This window comes from Silurus meridionalis, chromosome 18, assembly GCF_014805685.1.
Source record: "Silurus meridionalis isolate SWU-2019-XX chromosome 18, ASM1480568v1, whole genome shotgun sequence".
Lineage (NCBI taxonomy): Eukaryota > Metazoa > Chordata > Actinopteri > Siluriformes > Siluridae > Silurus > Silurus meridionalis.
This window is the reverse complement of record NC_060901.1, coordinates 18707919-18726433: the sequence shown is the minus strand read 5'-3', so window position 1 is coordinate 18726433 and position 18515 is coordinate 18707919. Positions and strand designations below refer to the sequence as shown.

The following is an 18515-nucleotide window of genomic DNA, read 5'->3' as shown; positions in this document are numbered from 1 at the left end:
GATCATGAATTTTTTAATAAACAACCAAAAATCAAACTAATTATTTTTTGCATATTCAACAAGAATATCTTGATCACAAGAAATTGAGGTTTTTTTTTTTTTTTTTCCTTCAAACAGCATTATAAAAATACAAATAAAAAAATTAGGCTAACATTTCACAAATAGTGTGTCTACTTGTTAATTAAATAAACTTAGGATGCCTATTTTTTTCAAATAACAAACATCTATTTGAAATTTACCAATTATTGTATCCTGAGACATTAATATTTGAATAGATGTATTTTTTATGTATACAATGAGATACATTTCAAAACATTTTGACATTAACAACACCAACAAAAAAAAAAGGCAAGAAGCAGTCTATTCCATGAGTTTAATTTTGAGGCTGTGAACCTTCTTGAGACACTTGCCTCCATCTAGCTCCAAAAGAAGTTTTTGAAATACTTCAAAAGTATTCTTGAGCTTCTTGGGATATTCAAGGTTGAGGGAATAGATTAATCCTATCAACAACATGCATGCCTTGGTTTTGTATCCACACCCACTGATCACTTGGATGCCCTCTATCACAATAGATACGTCTACTGGATCATCCTCAGCCATGGGATTATGGATCAAAAGCACCTTTATAGTTTGTTCTGTTTGGCCCTCCTGGTCATTTTTCATGTTTAACTGGCAGAAATAAACAACAATAAACTTTAATGCAAGCAATAAGTTAAGAAAAAATTTAAATTCTTTAACCCAATAACATTTATCAATCTAACCACATGCTGTAAATGAGAAAATTGTTCGTTTATGAGGCTGTCTGTAAACACCTTGTGTATATTGGTAATTTTGTAACTTACCTGGAAGTCTTGGAAGAGCTCTTCTTGCGGCTCCCCTAGGTAGTCAATTAGGCAGGAGAGCACTGCATCCCTTTTATTCTCAATACTCTGAGACTGTAAAGAGATGCATTTTAATGACCAGCATTTCTCTACAAATTAGTGTTTGCACTTTTGAGACTATTTGAACAAAAAACATACCTTATTTACAGTGTTAAGGAGAGGGCGCATCCTGGTACCAACAGCACCTCTTTTGGGACGCATCAGCTGCAGAAGACGGGGTGTGTAACTGTCAAGCTTAAACATGAATGTTTGTTCCAGGGAAATAGTTGTTATCCGACGGAACTCCTCTTTAATCTAGTAAATAAGTAAACGGACAAAATAATGACAACTCTTCCAATGACGAGTCACTTTCCAAATTCATTTTTCAAATTCTAAAGATTTATATATAAAATATATTAGTAATATTTCTAATTTGCTTTATTTACACATTTAGGGGTATAATAGGTGTATGTAGGAATAAAGGTTGGAAACTATTGGCATTTATAAATACATTAGTGTAAAACAATAACAAATATAATTATTCTAACTTGAGTCTCAGTGAATAAACCTGGCCACCTCTCTTTGAAGACACTGATAGCTGGGCAAAGAGTCACCACCTCCTCTCTTCAAATTGAAAAAGTTTTGGACATTTTTTCTCTTATAATCTTTCCATTGTTCTTCTTTGTTATTTCATTTACTAACTCAAGCCTCTCCTTCTCTAAAGTGTCTTGATTTTCTCCCAAAGGATGTGGAGGGAGATAATTGACCTCTGCTTTTTTGGGCCTCTTCAGATTTTTGGCTGGGGCTGTGTCAGCAGGTGACTTTCTCTTTAAAGTATTTACCTCTATTTCAGACCAGGAATATTTTCATGTCTTCAGCTTGGCGCGAAAATTGTGCATCTTGTATTTGATGCGCTGCTGCCACCCATACATCCCTGCATAAGACCCAGGCTCCTTAAGACATGGAAACTTCTCGACAAGTGTTTCAGCCACCGAGGCTATTTGATGGCTTGAGGGGTAAGCTGTGTAAGAGAATATGGCTTTAGCAAGGTCTTGCAATATTGCCGATTTAATACTTGCATCTTGGAAGTACTTTCCAGAGGCATGATATGCCTTGTTTGCCTCTTCAAGGATGAGCTCAATGTCACGTGAAAACTGTGGAATTTTAAAAGGCACTGGCCATGGATCAGTGCGGCATGATACAGGGAGGAAGAAACTGTCTTGTGAGCTGGAGGATCGACAGTCATCTGTAGCTGCAGCGCATGCTTCACTGTCATCTGCAGTGGTGTCAATTTCACTTTCAACTGAACTCAGTACAGATGACTGTCCTGATTCTTCTAGTGGGTGTAAGTCAAGGACAACTGTAGGTTCTTTTTTTTTTTTTTTTTTTTTTAACAATTTTTACAGTGGCCATGTCTTGCAGTTCAGTAGTTGAGATGACACTGAAAAACTGGTTCCCAAAATCTTTGTCTTCATAAAGTAATCCATATTCCCCATGTAATTGGAATGTTTTAACAATTATTGAAACAAGATCTTCCACAGTATCAGGAATCCCCAATGGAAGTGTCAACTTTTGCACATTGTGTTCTTCTATAATGACTCGCAACTGGACTGACATTGTGGTTCAGAGTGTTGATTGGTGTGGATGTGTTTTCATTAGCTGTAAAGAGAGAGAAAATGAAGAGACTGCATTTGGTTAAAATTTTAGAGGTTACTTGGTTACTCCAAAACATCAGCAGAGTAACAACCTATTTAAAAGCTCTTATAATAACCTACATTGCCATGGTGAAACACAATATTAGAGGAATCATGATTTGCAGTACTTACTCTGAAGTGCCAATGAAGTGTTTCAGGGATACCATTTGACCATCTGCTGTATTATATGCAGCCAAGGGGTAAGCATGTTCGAGTTCTGAATGTTGAAGTATTTCAATATTTCCTGTAGGCTCTACTCTAAAGCCCCTCAGGTGCTCATTGTACCACCCACTGAGCAACTTCAGAACAAACACAGGACTGCTCTCCAAAGTCTGGCAACCCTCCTGTTGATCCAAAAGGCAACAACAACCCAACACAATATGAAATCCCTAAAATGGTGACCCTCTTTGTCATGTTCATGACCACTGCATTGGGACACTTCTTGGCAAGCAACTCCTTAATGCTCTCTTTTAGAACATCAACTGCCACTTGTGTCATTCTGGATACCAACAGTGTTTGCCTTTGGATAACAGCATTATTTATGTGATATGCAACCCCTGATTGGTGTTTTCGTGCCATTGTCAACAGAATGTTTCTGAAAGACCCGGTGTGTCTCACAATCCTTTTAAAAAATCTGTGTTCCGCTTCGAAACGCATGGTCCAGAAACCCACAAGTGGTCCAAAAGCAGTTGTAAGCCATGGATAATGTTCAAGGAAGTGATGTTTAGGTTTTAATTTCTCCTTTGGCAACACATCCAAAAACCTATAACAGTGCTCAGTGATCTTGCTTTCCATGTATCCTATCGACATTTCTGTGTGCACAGGAGCCATGACAAGCTCAACAATGTCTTTCAAGGTCATCAAAACCTGCCATGCTGCATCATTCTCTGGAACTTTGCAACCGATCAGAAAAGGTAGTATCCGCAGTAAGCACCAGTTTTCGTGTGCATTGCCTCCTACACTCTTACGTGATACAAAGGTCAAGGGAATACTTTGTGGACAGTTGGTTTTATCATTCCACTTGTAAGGAAATTGGCGGATTGACCAGTTGAGCTCCTGAATAGAAAAGTATTTGTTTTTAATAAACACATTCAGACAAAGTGCCAATTCAAAAGGAACAATCCCTTCAAGCAAATCATGCAAAACATCAGGGGGATAACCTGATGTGGCATGAAAGTAACTCAGTCTATCAGAGATTGGACACTGTCTTTTTACTCCACAATAATGAGCTTCATCACTGTCAGACAACGCTGCCTTGATGTGCAAACTATAATTGGACTTCGTCCTTAAAGGAAACACTCCTTCTGCTACTTCATGCTCCTGGATGTCGGAATGCTCTCCAATGCAAAAACGACAAATGTGTGAAAAACAAAAAAGCTTTCAACAAACCCACCAACAGAATGAGCTGCAAGATTATCAGCTACTACAGCAAATATAGTACCTTTGACCACTTTGCCGAGACCTGCCACAAAAATACCATCACCTTCCAAGGATTTTAAATCTCTAAGCAGTGGCTCCAAGATTTTTGAGTATCCATATTGCATTACATCATCTGCCCTACAAAGAATGGCCAAGTAAATGGAGGTTAGTGTAGATTGCAAGGTGGCAGGAATGTCTGCAAACACCCAGTACACAGCTGTCACTTTATGTTTCTTGCGAGATGTCCCAAGAGGGTTACATATTTCAAACTCATCTATGTAAAGATTGAGTGAGAGTCTAGGTTCATCTCCACATAAAAAACTGTTTTCTCTGAAAAATGATCCATCATACAATGACCTGTATCCTAAAGAAACATCAAATGGCTGCCTATTCTGTAATACTGTGTCTTGAATGTGTCTGTTTTTTAAAAGTTGTGAGAGCAATGGGAGAATTGGTACATACTGGAATGTTTTTTCCTGCTATCATCAAGCATGTACTCAGTTGGCTCAATCAGTTCGAAATGCTCCTTAATAAATTGCTCTCTTCTGTACTGTGTGCTTAAAGACCCATCCACCCCTAAAGCAGAACAAAAAGGGTTTAGCTGGCAAAGATTTTTCACCAGTTCTGAAATCAATGAACCTTAATAAGTACATCCATGCTTTCTGAAGGTGCTCAGTATAATTTCTTTTATAACCGGTCCAGATGCAGATGACGTAAGGAAATGGAGTTCCTCTACCAGTTCGTTAATACATGTATTGGAGACTTTAAAATGCATTCTAATTTAAGAAAGAGCAACCCTAGTCTCTTGATGATAGTTCTGTCCAAGTAATCATCCTCCTCAAGAACAGAGGTACAGTAGTCTTCATTCTCAACAAATTCACTTTCTTCCTGTGCTTGGCTTTGGTATTCATGAAAAACAGAGGTCTTAAAATCTTCCACTGAATGGGGAGTGTGTTTCCTACTCTTATGACTGTGGTATGTTGTATATATATTGGTCTTGTAATCACAGTCTTGAAAAACACAAGGCACAGTTTCAAATTTTCTGAGATGGCCACCAATGTGTTCAAAATATTGTCTTTCAGTGTGGAAACAGCATGAACTACACAATAGACATGTGAAGGAAAGAAGCTGTTTTGGGTTAGTTGTCTGTGGGTGATACCTGGACAAATGTGTCCGTAATGCACCCCATGTCCTAAATGTGCAAGGACAGTCAAAATGGAGACAGGGTATGGACTGGGTTCGACCAAAATCCCAATGTTTTAATCAATAGTGTTTTAATAGGTCCAATCGTTTTAATGTTGTGAAATTACATATTTTGCACAGCCAATTCATTTGTAATAAAATATTCCTCACTTTAGAGTTTTCACTGTTGAGTTTAGCTGAGTTTACTTAAACAGTCAAAGGCAGGCAAATTAAACTCATACAGACAAATTATATAACTTTTACAGTAAACTCCAATTCCTATAGACAGACACATGCAGACTGGTATAAACATTTACATTTGCAACATTCCATTTAACATTTCAACATAACATTTTAACAATCCTTAATTATTGACACATACATGGCATTGAACTAATCATAATTAATGGCTGCACATCTTAAAGTCAGTCATATTCATGTCACAACAGAAAAATGTGTGCAAATGTGTCCATAGTCCCTTGTTGAAAAGCACCAATTTATATTAGTACAAACTACCTACATTTAGATAGGTAGTTTGTACTAATATTAAATTAGTGCTTTTCAACAAGGTGCTATGGACATAATTAAAAAACAAAACAAAACAATGTTTTAGATTTAAACACTATAGTGTATTCAGCAATTGTAGGCTTAATTTATGCACAATTGCTGAGTTTAAAATCAAACTGCTATGACATTAAATAACTGACCTTTCACTGACCTTTTCTCTGATGGCTGTGCAGGAAAGAATCTTGGGTAGATCCGGAAAGAGATCTTCTCCTCTTTTTTTTGTCACACAGATCACATAAAGTTTATTCATGACGATCATGTTTTTATCGGTACGTTCGCATTTCAGCACGAGGGCGGGATGGACAGCGACTATGTCGCGGTGTTTGAAATATAGAGGAGGAAGGACTTATGACGAGGAAGAGCACCACAGACGCATTAGTTGCTTTGAGAATGTTGATGGAGACGTATAGAAAAGGTCAGAAGGAGTTGCATTGTGTGTTTGTGGATTGGAAGAAAGCGTACGACAGGGGGGAGTTGTGGTACTGTACGAGAAAGTCAGGTGTGTCAGAGGTTGGACTGCATCAAAGATCGGCTCTGAGTCCTTTCCTGTTTTCAATTGCTGAGTTTAAAATCAAACTGCTATGACATTAAATAACTGACATTCACATCCATATGTCTATTTTTTAACATTAAAATAACAATTTCGTGACTAACATCATTTCCTAAGCACAACTTTAAAATTATATTTTAAATGCTGTAGCTAAAGCTTAACACCAAACTTTTTGTCTTACCCACAACACTTACATTTAAACATTTAAACGTGCTTTCTGGTAAACTTTCAGTTAGCCGAAACATTGGCTAATGGAGTCACACACAGCTAGCTATATGAGTTAGCTATGTTACTATGTACCTTTCGGTAACTTATATATAATAAAACTTAGATTAGAATATAATAGCACGGGTAAAAGTTTCGAAATCGCGTTCTTGCAGTACCATTAGCGCTTCAATAATGCAGAAAAAGCACATTTTTAACATTAGCACAAGAGAAAAAGTGTTTTTAGCTAGCTCGCTATGACCGATGTCCGAAGCTATACGTGAACTCCTCGTCTAACATAGAACAATGACCACAATCTTATGACAAATAAAACTAACTAAGTGCCCGTTTTCTTTTGTTACATGATAAATATGCAGGCTAAAAAGTTATCTTAGCGGCAGCACTGAAGCTTGACAATGTAGTCAATTTCCACAATCCAGCTCGCCCAACAAACATGTGCCCCAAATAGCTCTTGCTCTAACAGACAGGCCAACGTTTTTGGGTATATATTACAAAGTTTTTTTAGTTTGCAGTTATTACTATAAATAATTGGGTAGTGTGGGTTAATATTACTCATTATTATATAATTAAACATGCTGGCTTACATATTAGGTAAATGGTACACTATTGGCAAGGGTAATATTTACCGCCCACCAAAATAATTTTTTTACAGTGTGTGTAACCTTGCAGAAAAATAACTTCATGCTTTTCTTCCATCGAGAAAGACTCCTGTAACACTTTCCTTTCTGGATGTTTTAGTAATTTCATAAATAACTTCAGTAGCAAGGGTTTTTACCATAATGAGGAAATATGACCACTGCTGTTTTAATCAGTCTACACTCCTCCCTATTAAATCTTGCATTGTTTACAATATATTGATGTAGAAACCACTGCTTTCGTGTCGCAGTATTTGAGCGAACTTTTGATAAATTATGGTCCCCCAGGGCTACAAAAGGTGCAGGCTATTTGTTGGTAGACTACAGGAAAGGGCTTTCTCTTACAAAGACCCACAGTTGTATACAACAGCCTTCCAATTAGTGTTTGGGGCTCAGACAGTCTCAGTGTTCAAGTTTAGACATTTATTTAGTCAAGCATCTTTGTCTGTAGGTCCTCCTTAGGTCTTAGATCTTTTCTCACTGGCATCCCAACTTGCACCCTGATGACAAAAAAACCAATGTGAGAATGCTTAACAACCTCAAATTTGTCTCTTTGTCACCCCTCTTCTCTTCTCTTCTCTTCTCTACTCTTCTCTTCTCTACTTCTCTACTCTTTTCTTCTCTCTCTCTCTCTCTCTCTCTCTCTCTCTCTCTCTCTCTCTCTCGTAAACATGCCCTTGAGGTTCCAGTGTTTTTTTCTTCTCTTCGGATCATCCTGATACATCCTGACCTACCTCTGGATGGAGTCCTTCTCCATTGAGAACATTATGCAGCAAGGACTTTGAGGCAATATTCGTTTATTATTTTATATACTGCGTATTATTACCATTTATCTGTTTAAAACTGAGACAGTTTCCATTGTAAACAACGCTGTACAAAAACAAATCTTTTCCCCTCAGTCAGGAGCAAAACTCTGCATGATTTAGCTCTGCAGGGAAAAACACAGTTTTAAAGATTTCCATGTGTTTGTGGAGAACGAATCGGCTTTTGTTGTGATCGGGTGAAAAGGATCTTTCCGAAGACTTGACTCAGCAAACCCGATCCTTGACGCTCCACACGGAAGGGCGCAGCCTCCTCTGCGTGGTGACGTCACGCCCTTCCAGCAACATCAGCATCAGCAGCGGTGAGCAGGAGAAGGACAGGGACGCGGTGCTGGTGCTGGTCCTGGGGCAGGGGACGGACCCGGATTGAAGGGAAGTGATGTCCCTCTCTAATCCGTTCCGCAAGAAAGCCATGACCGAGGCCCCCGAGCAGCGCCCATGACGCCCCGAGAGGCGACGCGGACCGGCGCCGGAGCGCGGAACGAGGAGCGCGGGGATGGTGTACTGGCGCGTGGGCCTGGCGTGGAGCCGCTCGTGCGCGCTCGACCTCGGCCGCAACAAGAGCCTCCTTCCCCTCGGCCTCTGCAATAGCCACGACGAGCAGCTCTCGTTTTATGGCTACGTGGTCGCGTACCCGCTGCAGGACTACGGCGGCATCATGGCGGCCCTGGGCTCGGACTCGTGGTGGCGGAAGACGTTGTACATCACCGGGGGCGCGCTGCTCGCCGCCGCCGCCTATCTGCTGCACGAGCTGCTTGTCGTCAGGTAAGATGCGCGGTGCTGCTTGCATGCGGCACGCTCCGGTGTGTTTGGATTGTTTTCGGGGAACGCATGTTAACATACATTATTACGTAATAGTGAGGTTTGAGAGAACACGGTGGACAGATGGACCAGGGGTAGAGCGGATCAGCTCTTGTTTTGAGCAAATGATGACGTGCATAATCATGATGCTAGGACACGATACCTGATACCGGAAGAGAGAAAAGTGTGATAAAATAGTAATGCATGGTGAATGCACAGCTTTTATATTGTCTATCCCCCCATTCCTGCTCATATAATGGTTTGCTCCGAGGACAACATCTTTCCAATGGCGTCCCTTAGAGGAAAATGTCTCCCGTTGTTGTTGTCAGCGTGACCTTTCACTGACCTTTTCTCTGATGGCTGTGCAGGAAAGAATCTTGGGTAGATCCGGAAAGAGATCTTCTCCTCTTTTTTTTGTCACACAGATCACATAAAGTTTATTCATGACGATCATGTTTTTCCGGTACGTTCGCATTTCAGCACGAGGGCGGGATGGACAGCGACTATGTCGCGGTGTTTGAAATATAGAGGAGGAAGGACTTATGACGAGGAAGAGCACCACAGACGCATTAGTTGCTTTGAGAATGTTGATGGAGACGTATAGAAAAGGTCAGAAGGAGTTGCATTGTGTGTTTGTGGATTGGAAGAAAGCGTACGACAGGGGGGAGTTGTGGTACTGTACGAGAAAGTCAGGTGTGTCAGAGGTTGGACTGCATCAAAGATCGGCTCTGAGTACTTTCCTGTTTTCAGTGGTGATTTAAGGGTTGAAGGACGAGGCCAGACAGGAGTCTCCGTGGACTATTATGTTTGCGGATGATATTGTTATTTGTGGTGAGAGTAGGGAGCCGGTTGAGAAGAGCCTGGAGAGGTGGAGGTACATGCTGGAGAGAAGGGGAATAAAAGTCAGTAGAAGTACCTGGGGTCAACAGTGCAAAATGATGAAGTGTGTTAGAGAAGTGAAGAAAAGAGTGCAGGCAGGGTGGAGTGGGTGGAGAAGAGTGATAGCAGAAGTGATATGTGAAAGAAGAGTATCTGTGAGAGTGAAAGGGAAAGTTTATAGGACTGTGGTGTGACCTGTGATGTTGTATGGTTTAGAAACAGTGGCATTGAGTAAAAGACAGGAGGTGGAGCTAGAGGTAGCAGAGCTGAAGATGTTAAGGTTTTCGTTGGAAGTGACGACGATGGACAGGATAAGAAACGAGTTTATTAGCGGGAAAAGCGCATGTAGGATGTTTTGAAGAAAAGGTGAGGGAGGCGAGATTGAGAGGGTTTGGAAATGTGCGGAGGAGGGACATAAGCATATCAGTAGGAGAATGCTGATGATGGAGCCACCAGGAAGGATGAAAAGAGGAAGACCAAGGAGGAGGTTTATAGATGTGGTGAGGGAAGACATGCAGGTAGCTGGGGTGAAAGAGGCAGATGTAGAGGACAGGGGGGTATGGAGACGGATGATTCGCTGTGGTGACCCCTAGTGGGAGAAGCCGAAAGAAGAAGAAGAAGGACGAAAGATGAAAAGTCTGTTCATATATAATTCATATATTTATATCGATACACTATAAAAGCAAAAGTATGTGCCCCCCCCTGACCATCACTTTCATATCTGGTTTCTTTTGAGAACCACAGAAGGAGGGAAACAGTTGTATCTTGAACATCTCTGCCACTGTAGGATTGCAAGAACTACAAGTTTTAGACAGTCTTCTGATGAGCTTCTGATTAGCTCCATGAATACTCCAGAAGTCGTCTAGTGTCCTGCACAAAGCCCTGACCTCCTCACCTAACGAATGTCCACACCCATGCCTTCACCCATCAGCCACAATCGTTGTTTAGCGAAACACTTTTAATGACATCAAAATTATACACTGGTTCACTTTAGCAACAAAAGTATTAGGACACCTGACTTTTCAATTTACCCTCCACAAACTGTTCCCACAATGTAGAAGGCACACATTGTATAAGAGGTCTCTGTATGTGCTGGCTGTGTATGAGTTTTTCTTTATCTTAGGGGGATAAATCTTTTCCTTTATCCCCCCACCGCCCACCCTTTTTTAAAAAACAATCCATGGTGAAAGTGTTGTTCAAGCATTTTCTGATTAATTTTCAAATCCACCACCATCACCAATATGTTTCCTTTTCACACAGAAAAGACCAGGAAATGGATTCCAAAGACACAATTATTCTCCACCAATTTTCCAGGCCCAAGAATGGTGTTCCCAGCTTGTCCCCCTTCTGCCTAAAGACGGAGACCTACCTGCGAATGGTTGACCTGCCTTACCAGGTGCTTACAAGTGTTCACTTTGGAGACACTAATAATAATAATAATAATAATAATAATAATAATAACAATAATAATAATACTATTAATAATTAACACCTAATGCTCTCGCTTTTTTCTCTCCCCCCTCCTCAGAACTATTTCGACGGAAAGCTTTCTGCACAGGGGAAGATGCCGTGGATCGAGTACAACCAGGAGCAGGTGAGTGGCTCGGAGTTCATCATCGACTTCCTGGAGGAGAAGCTGGGCGTGAACCTGAACACCGACTTGAGTCCAGAGGAGCGAGCCATGTCACGTGCCATCACCAAAATGGTGGAGGAACATTTCTACTGGTAAGCAAATCATCTTCCAGTCGTCTTTTTATATAGATGTAAGAAATACCTTTAGGCACTTTATGTACAATTTGGTTGTTTTTTTCTCCCTGCAATGAAATTATTTCTGTTTCTAATCTGTCTGACCAGCCCTCTGTCTGTTTGTCTGTCTGTCTGACCAATCGTCTGTCTCTCAGTCAGTCTGTCTGTCTACCTATCCACCTGTCTGACTTCTCTCTCTCTCTCTCTCTCTCTCTCTCTCTCTCTCTCTCTCTCTCTCTCTTTCTCTCTCTCTCTCTCTCTCTCGCTCTCTCGCTCTTTCTCTATCTCTCTTTCTGTCTGTGTGTCTGTTTATCTGACCTCCTGTTTGTCGGTCTGTCTTTCTCTTTCTCGCTCTCTCTCCGAGTCCATTTGTCTGTTTCTCTTTATGACTTTCTGCCTGTTTGTGTCTCAGTCATCGTGTCTGACCTTCTTGTAATATCTACAGTTTTCCCATGTCACCTCACACACACACACTTTTATTTAATGAACTGTAACATCTCATCTCATAATGTCTGGTTTCCCTTTTCTTTTTTACTGTATTTGTAATAATAGCTATTAGTAAGCAGAAGCAGGAAACCAGCCTTGTGTAATTAAATCAGCTGAGCTCCGGGCTATTGTGTTCTTTTTTTTTTTTTTTTCACAGGAAGCCTGTGTCTCCTGTTACATCTGCTTCCTTGTGCTTTAATGTAGTCGAGGATTCAGAAAACACTAAACCCATAGAAGTGGCTTATATTAAAATATTGTGATGTTTGTATGGCCAAAAGTCCCATTTGCACCTCAGCTTTTCTGGGAAGATGTTCCAGTGCATTTTGTAGAGATTTGTAATAATACTTATGTAGGGTGAGGAGGTCTGTGGTGCATTCAATGCTTGAGTTCAGAGATCAGAGCTCTGTAGCAGGAGATCTTCCATCTAAATCCATGTAAAGTATATCTTCATGGAGCTGGCTTTGTGTACAGAGGCACTTTAATGCTGGACACAAATGCCTATGCAATTGTGTGCTTTCAGGTTTGTGGGAACAGTTCAGGGAAGGACCGCATATGCATAAAAGAAGAAGGGAAAAAAAAAAAGAATTCAGCCTCACTACATGTTTATACTCGTGTGTGTTTCTTGTAGGACGATCGCCTACTGTCAGTGGGTGGATAACCTCGAGGAGACCAAGAAGATGCTGGCAGTGACCGGGCCGCTGAGTGACGCGCTGAAGTGGATCCTGAGTCACATCAACGGCGGCATGGTGAAGAGAGAGATGTACGGACACGGCATCGGACGATTCTCCAGAGAGGAACTCTACGCTCTGATGGAGAAGGACATGCGCACCCTGGCCACTCTGCTCGGTCAGTGTGTGGAGGGTCAAGGAAAAAACAAACAAACAAACTTTCACAGAAAGGGGGTGTTGTGTTGTGTTTGCCGTACCATCTTGCCATTGTTGTGCGATTCTGTGGGCCACACTTTTGCCAGACAGATGAGGGTGTGTTAAGACGAGACGCACTAGTTAGGAAGCACTAAAGATGATGCAGCAACACTCCTGATCTTCAGATGCTACTAAAATATTAATATATATATATATATTAATATAATGACAATAATAAAAAAAATTATAATATGATGATGATGAGGAAAAACAGGCTACAATAAGCCAATTACAACTCGTAACATCACAAACAGGACGATCCCCACTTTCCCAGAGGCCCAATAAAATAAATAGCACAGAGAGTAAATGTGTGTGTGTCTTTTGAGGTGCAGTCAGCATGAAAAATTCATCCCAAAGCTGGAATAGGGTGTAGAGCAGGCCACTCATGATCTTCCACTCCAACTCTTATCTTCATGCAGGTGGAAAAAGTCCAGTATTTGAATACTTTTGTTTGTTTGGCCAATTCAGGATGTTCCACAAGGGGGTTGAGGTATTATCATTGAGACGTGATGCAATTTGTAACACGTACATTTGTGATCCGTTTCAGGAGATAAGAAGTACATCATGGGCCCCAAAGTCTCCACAGTGGACGCTGCAGTGTTCGGTCACCTCGCCCAGGCCATGTGGACTTTACCAGGCACGCGACCCGAGCAGCTCATTAAAGGTGAGCGAGGGAGCTCTCCAGCACTAGTCCTGATCTTTATATCATTAGGGCTGTCAATCGATACAAATATTTAATCGCAATTAATCGATTTTATTTGTTCTAAATGTACCTTAAAATAATATTTCAAATTCTCTAATTAACTTGACCACGGACAAATATGGATTTGCTTTACGCTAATGTATGTTTATTATTAGTGACACCAAACTCAACATAGAGCAGGAAACCTAGACATGTTTCAAAGGTCATAGATGTTTTTCAAAGAACTAGTTCATGTCTATTAGACACATGAATAAAAGGACAGAAATACCAGGTTCCCAATCACTTCTCTTTCTTTGCACTGAGAAATTTACTTACACAAATCTGTTTACATTTTAAGATGACAGCAGCTCTTAAAAATACTGTTTTAAAGTAATTGTGATGTTTTAAATGACGTGAAAGGAACCAAACAGAACTTTTGATCTGTTTCCACACGGACGGATTTAATTGCCGGATGTGTGCATCATTGCGGATTTTGGTGCTTGATTTGAGCACCATAAATGTTCAGATTGAAAATGATTTTTCAGTAGAGTTTATATATATATTTTTTATATCTGACTAAAGTCTTATACTCAGTATATCCTATATAAAGTATAGGAAATGTTTTTCCAACCGCTATGTCACTCTGTATGAAGCCTGGATGTTGCCATGGTTACAGTTACATCTCGAATGCTATTTGTGTGAAATATGCACCACCTGACTCCATTACAGACCATGTCTAGACGGTGTGTCGTGCTCGACAGTCACTTTCTTTATCGTTTCCATGCAGGCGAGTTCATCAACCTGGCCATGTACTGTGAGCGCATCCGGAGGAAGTTCTGGCCCGAGTGGTTCGTGGACGCCGACGACTTCTACTACGACAGCACGAGCGACGAGACTCACTCCCTGTCTCCGCTACTGGACCTGGGCCTGTTCTCACACACCGACGGCTTCCCCGAAGACGAGCCCAGCAGCCCGAGCCGCTCCAGCACCGCTCACTCGCTGGACAGCGACCGCACCGGACACTCGCTCTTCGACTCCGACATGGACGGCGAGTACTCGGAGACGGAGCAGCTCAAGTGCTAACCTTCTTCGTGCGTCACGATTCCACTTCTCAGGCGCGTCTATCCTCCATTAAGGGTTTACCTTTTTGACAAAGTGCAGCCATGAACATACAAAAAAACACCTGCAAGTAGGGCTGGGTATGATTCATGCATTAGAGTATCTATTTGAAAAATTTTTTTTTTTTCCAATATCACAAGGACCGGCGTCACACGACACCTAGCCGTACGGACGTGAAAAAAAAACCAAATCTATTTTTGTAACCTTTTTCATTTCCGTTGAATGAAATATCGCATCCACAGTTTCCGAGCCGCATTGGTTAACATCGCGATACGTATCGTGTATCGTAAATGTCCTCAGATGTCACACTTTCTTGCCCAGCCCTACTTGCAGGGTAAGAACTAATGGTATAAAGGGATCGAGGAAAAAAAAACACACAGAGAATCTAAAGGAGCGAATAAAGCCACCGCCGATTCGTTCCCGCCGATCGCCCTTCCTCCTCCACCTCCTCCTCCTCTTCATCATCATCATTGTTCTTCGTTCAACAATAAAAACACAAAAATACGTGTTGTATGGATTTGGATATACGGTAGGTTTTGGAAGGTCTTCGAATCCCCTGGTAGCAAAAACTGGCAGAGAAACACATTCGTCCCTTTAAAAAAAAAAAAAAAAACAAAAACAAAAAAAAAGGAAAGCAAGTGTCTAAAATAGTGCACAATATGCCCAAAAGTTTGTGGACACTGCTCGGTATGTGCTTTCAGAAAACACCTCATTTCACACTGGTATGTTGCGGTCGGACAAATCGGACACTAAACCCGACAGAGGAGACGTGAAGCCTGGAGGGAGACGTGTTGTCTGGCGTAGGGGGTTGCTGATGCTGCAAGTTTCAGAAGAAATTGATTCAGGTTCCTGCGTGTGATTTTAATGCACAGAACTCAAGGAAGGTTTGGGTGGTTTTTTTTGTTTTTTTTTAATGATGCACGTGTTTTTCAAACAGCACACACGTGTTAAAGGCCGTCCGTCTGTCTTTCAAAAACGTTATATATTAAACTGGACCGCGCGCACACACTAGAGACTAAACTAAACCCCTAGAATTAGATAAAACCCCAAGACTCAACTAAACACTTAGAGACCAGACCAAACTTTAAAACTGAGACTAAACCCAAATATAAGATCAAAAATCAGAGATTGGATTAAAGCACTGAGATTAGACAAAACCCAGAACAAAGTTAAATGTAAAGACCAAATTAAACCAGAAGATTAGATTAAGTGACTAGGCTAAACCTGGATTTTAAACTAAAACCCAAAGATTAGTCTAAACCTTGAAGACTAGTCTAAACCCCAGAGACTGGACTAAACCTAGAGGATTGGTTAAACCCAAAGACTGGACTAAACCCTGAATCATTGTTCAAACCCTGAGACTGCACTATACGCACAGACTAGACTACACCCCAGAGACTGGATTAAATGCCGGAGACAAGTCTAAACTCCGGAGACTAGTGTAGATCCTGGAAAAAAGTAATAATCTCAAGTTTAAACTGAACTATAAACAGAGACTAAACCCCAGACAAAAATACAATGTTATTTCTCCATATTCACCATGAACTGATTCTAATTGTTAAACTTGTGTGTGTTTGTGTGTGTGTGCGCGTGTGCGCGTGTGTGTGCGTGTGTAAGCCCCCCCATGGGACGACTTACTTGAAAGTATGTGCGATCATGCACGACTATGACTCATTCATGCACCAGATGGACACACACACACACACACACACACACACACACCGCACAGAATTATAGCACTTACAAGTCTTTGGGTTTTGAATAACAGGTCTGTGCAATTGTGTGTGTGTGTGTGTGTGTGTGTGTGTGTGTGTGTGTGTGTGTGTGTGTGCGCTTCAGCACACAGCCTTCAAAATATACCCGTCCATCTTTAATTCAGTGCCTGATCGCAACCCGATGTCATTAATTTCTCCTGTATATTTTTTTATTGATTTATATATTGTTTATTCAAATGTTTGTTTGTTTGTTTATTTGTTAATTTTTTAATCGATTTGAAACGAGGTGTACACATGGTACATGGCGGAGGGCGGTTCACACGCGAGGGTTTCGAGGACTGATATAATCCTCGATATAGGCCAAATATTGTAGTGTGTGTGTGTGTGTGTGTGTGTGTGTGTGTGTGTGTGTGTGTGTGTGTGTGTGTGTGCACTGCACTGCACTGCACTGCACTGTGTGCTCGAGAAATAATTTTTAATCGATCAGAACACACAGTGTGGTCAAAAGTATTCGGACACCTTCTATTTGTGTTTCTTCTCCACGACGTTGGAGGCACACGATCTTGTAGGACGTCTCTGGATTTGCCAGCATGACCTGAAAACACCAAACCTGTTCCAGCATGATAATGACAACTCTGTGATGCTTCACATGGGTGGGTTAGAGTGGAAAATCTCGAGAAGCCCAGGCCTCCTCACCTCCTCATATTTTGTATCTGAACGAGATGTGCAATTCCTGACTCTTGAAAACGAAAGTTCTTACACGGTTCTTTGTCAACGTGCACGGTTGTATGAACCTTTCCATCACACAGAAGGTTCTTCCATAGTGGGAAAAAAAAGTTCATCAGGCTCAAAAGTTTGTGGACACTTGAGCATATGATTCTCATGAACATCCCATTCCACATTTATACTCCATGTGCCCTTATAATACACTCCACTCTTCCGCCAAGATGTTTTACTAGATAGATTTTGAGAAGCACTGTAGCTCATTCGGGTAAAAGGGTGTAACTTAAGTGATTTAGGTTGAGCCGAGGAGGTCTTGGGGTGCAGAAGAAATTTCCCCCAAACTGTTCAATATGGATTTAGAGCTCTACAGTGGGTCACTCAAGATCTTCCAATACGAAGCGTATCTTCATGGAACTTGTGCAAAGTTTGGAAGATCTTTGGGTCTGTTAGTTCTTCTAGGAAAAAGTTGCCAAATTTTGTGGAAACAGTTTGGAGAAGAAACAGATACGAAATATGGAAAAAGTCGAATGCATCTCCGAATACTTTAGACAAAAATTTTTTGGTCCTTTTCAACACCTCTATTTTTTAATATGGAAAGCAAGCAAAAGTAATCACATCCCCAGATGTGTGTGTGTGTGTGTGTGTGTGTGTGTGTGTGTGTGTGTGTTCTCTAGATTTCAGAAATGCAATGTTTTTTTGTTTGATGCTTGTCTAGACTTCCAGTGATCCAGTGTACATATGTATTAGGTATGGGATTATTACAGGATTATTATGGGATTATTGTGGGATTATTATGGGATTATTATGGGATTATTATGGGATTGTGTATACGACGAAGAAACGGTGTACAATAAGATGATTTTGGTTCCTCTATGAGTGTATAGTAACCTCGAGATGAATGACTGTGTGAAAACCAGTACTCAAAGAAACAATAAAATCTAGCTGTGCTAATTTCATGCTGCTGTGCCGTAGCAGTTCTTTACACACACACACACACACACACACACACACACACACACACACACACACACACACACACACACACACACACACACACACACGCACAAGCTTTGATCCTGTTCTTCATGTCAAGTACACAAAAATAAACCCAGAGCTTCTTGTATGTCATTCAAGCCATTTTTACTGATATATTATACATATGGTCAAAAGTATTGGGACACCCGACTATAAAACTGGGATGTGCCGTTTGAAACATCTCCTTCCACATTTCGTCTTATTTTGCTGCTTTAATAAACTCTGTTCTTCTATGAAGATGTTCCACTAGATTTTAAGGGAAGTCAGGTAATAATTTAGGGTGAGGTGATGAGTCAGCATGAAAAATACGACCTCACTATGGCTCAAGATCTTCGATTCCATCCCAGGTTTGGGTCTCCTACTTCAATTAAAGGGAAATGTTCACTCATCCCAAAGACAACCTTTAAAATTCTGTGCCTCCATGTCTGAGGGAGGAGTTTGAAGAAGAACCGC

At 41.0% G+C, this 18515-nt stretch overlaps 1 protein-coding gene and 1 long non-coding RNA gene across 3 annotated transcripts; one reads left to right on the top strand and one right to left on the bottom strand.

Moving 5' to 3' along the window:
- Positions 1–62: 62 nt before the first annotated feature.
- Positions 63–9411, bottom strand: LOC124401764. 2 transcript variants are annotated; one of them, XR_006928608.1, is made up of 5 exons: positions 9101–9411; positions 1703–2519; positions 1020–1175; positions 843–935; positions 63–669 (listed from the first exon to the last, which is right to left on the bottom strand). It is a non-coding gene; the product is annotated as an uncharacterized LOC124401764 (long non-coding RNA). The 2 variants fall into 2 exon arrangements; XR_006928607.1 differs by lacking the exon at positions 9101–9411 and adding an exon at positions 5874–7779.
- On the top strand, positions 7948–17983 carry faxca (failed axon connections homolog, metaxin like GST domain containing a). Its single transcript, XM_046874200.1, has 6 exons — positions 7948–8718; positions 10894–11029; positions 11162–11358; positions 12494–12711; positions 13336–13452; positions 14258–17983. Exons 1-6 carry the CDS (start codon positions 8450–8452, stop codon positions 14551–14553), a joined length of 1233 nt encoding a protein of 410 aa, XP_046730156.1. The 5' UTR covers positions 7948–8449; the 3' UTR covers positions 14554–17983.
- The last annotated feature ends 532 nt before the right edge of the window (positions 17984–18515 follow it).

Coding starts and splice junctions, on each gene's coding strand:
- faxca (XM_046874200.1), top strand. CDS start 8,450: ATGGTGTACTGGCGCGTGGGCCTGGCGTGGAGCCGCTCGTGCGCGCTC. Junction 8,719..10,893: donor CACGAGCTGCTTGTCGTCAG/GTAAGATGCGCG, acceptor CTTTTCACACAG/AAAAGACCAGGAAATGGATT. Junction 12,712..13,335: donor CACCCTGGCCACTCTGCTCG/GTCAGTGTGTGG, acceptor GATCCGTTTCAG/GAGATAAGAAGTACATCATG.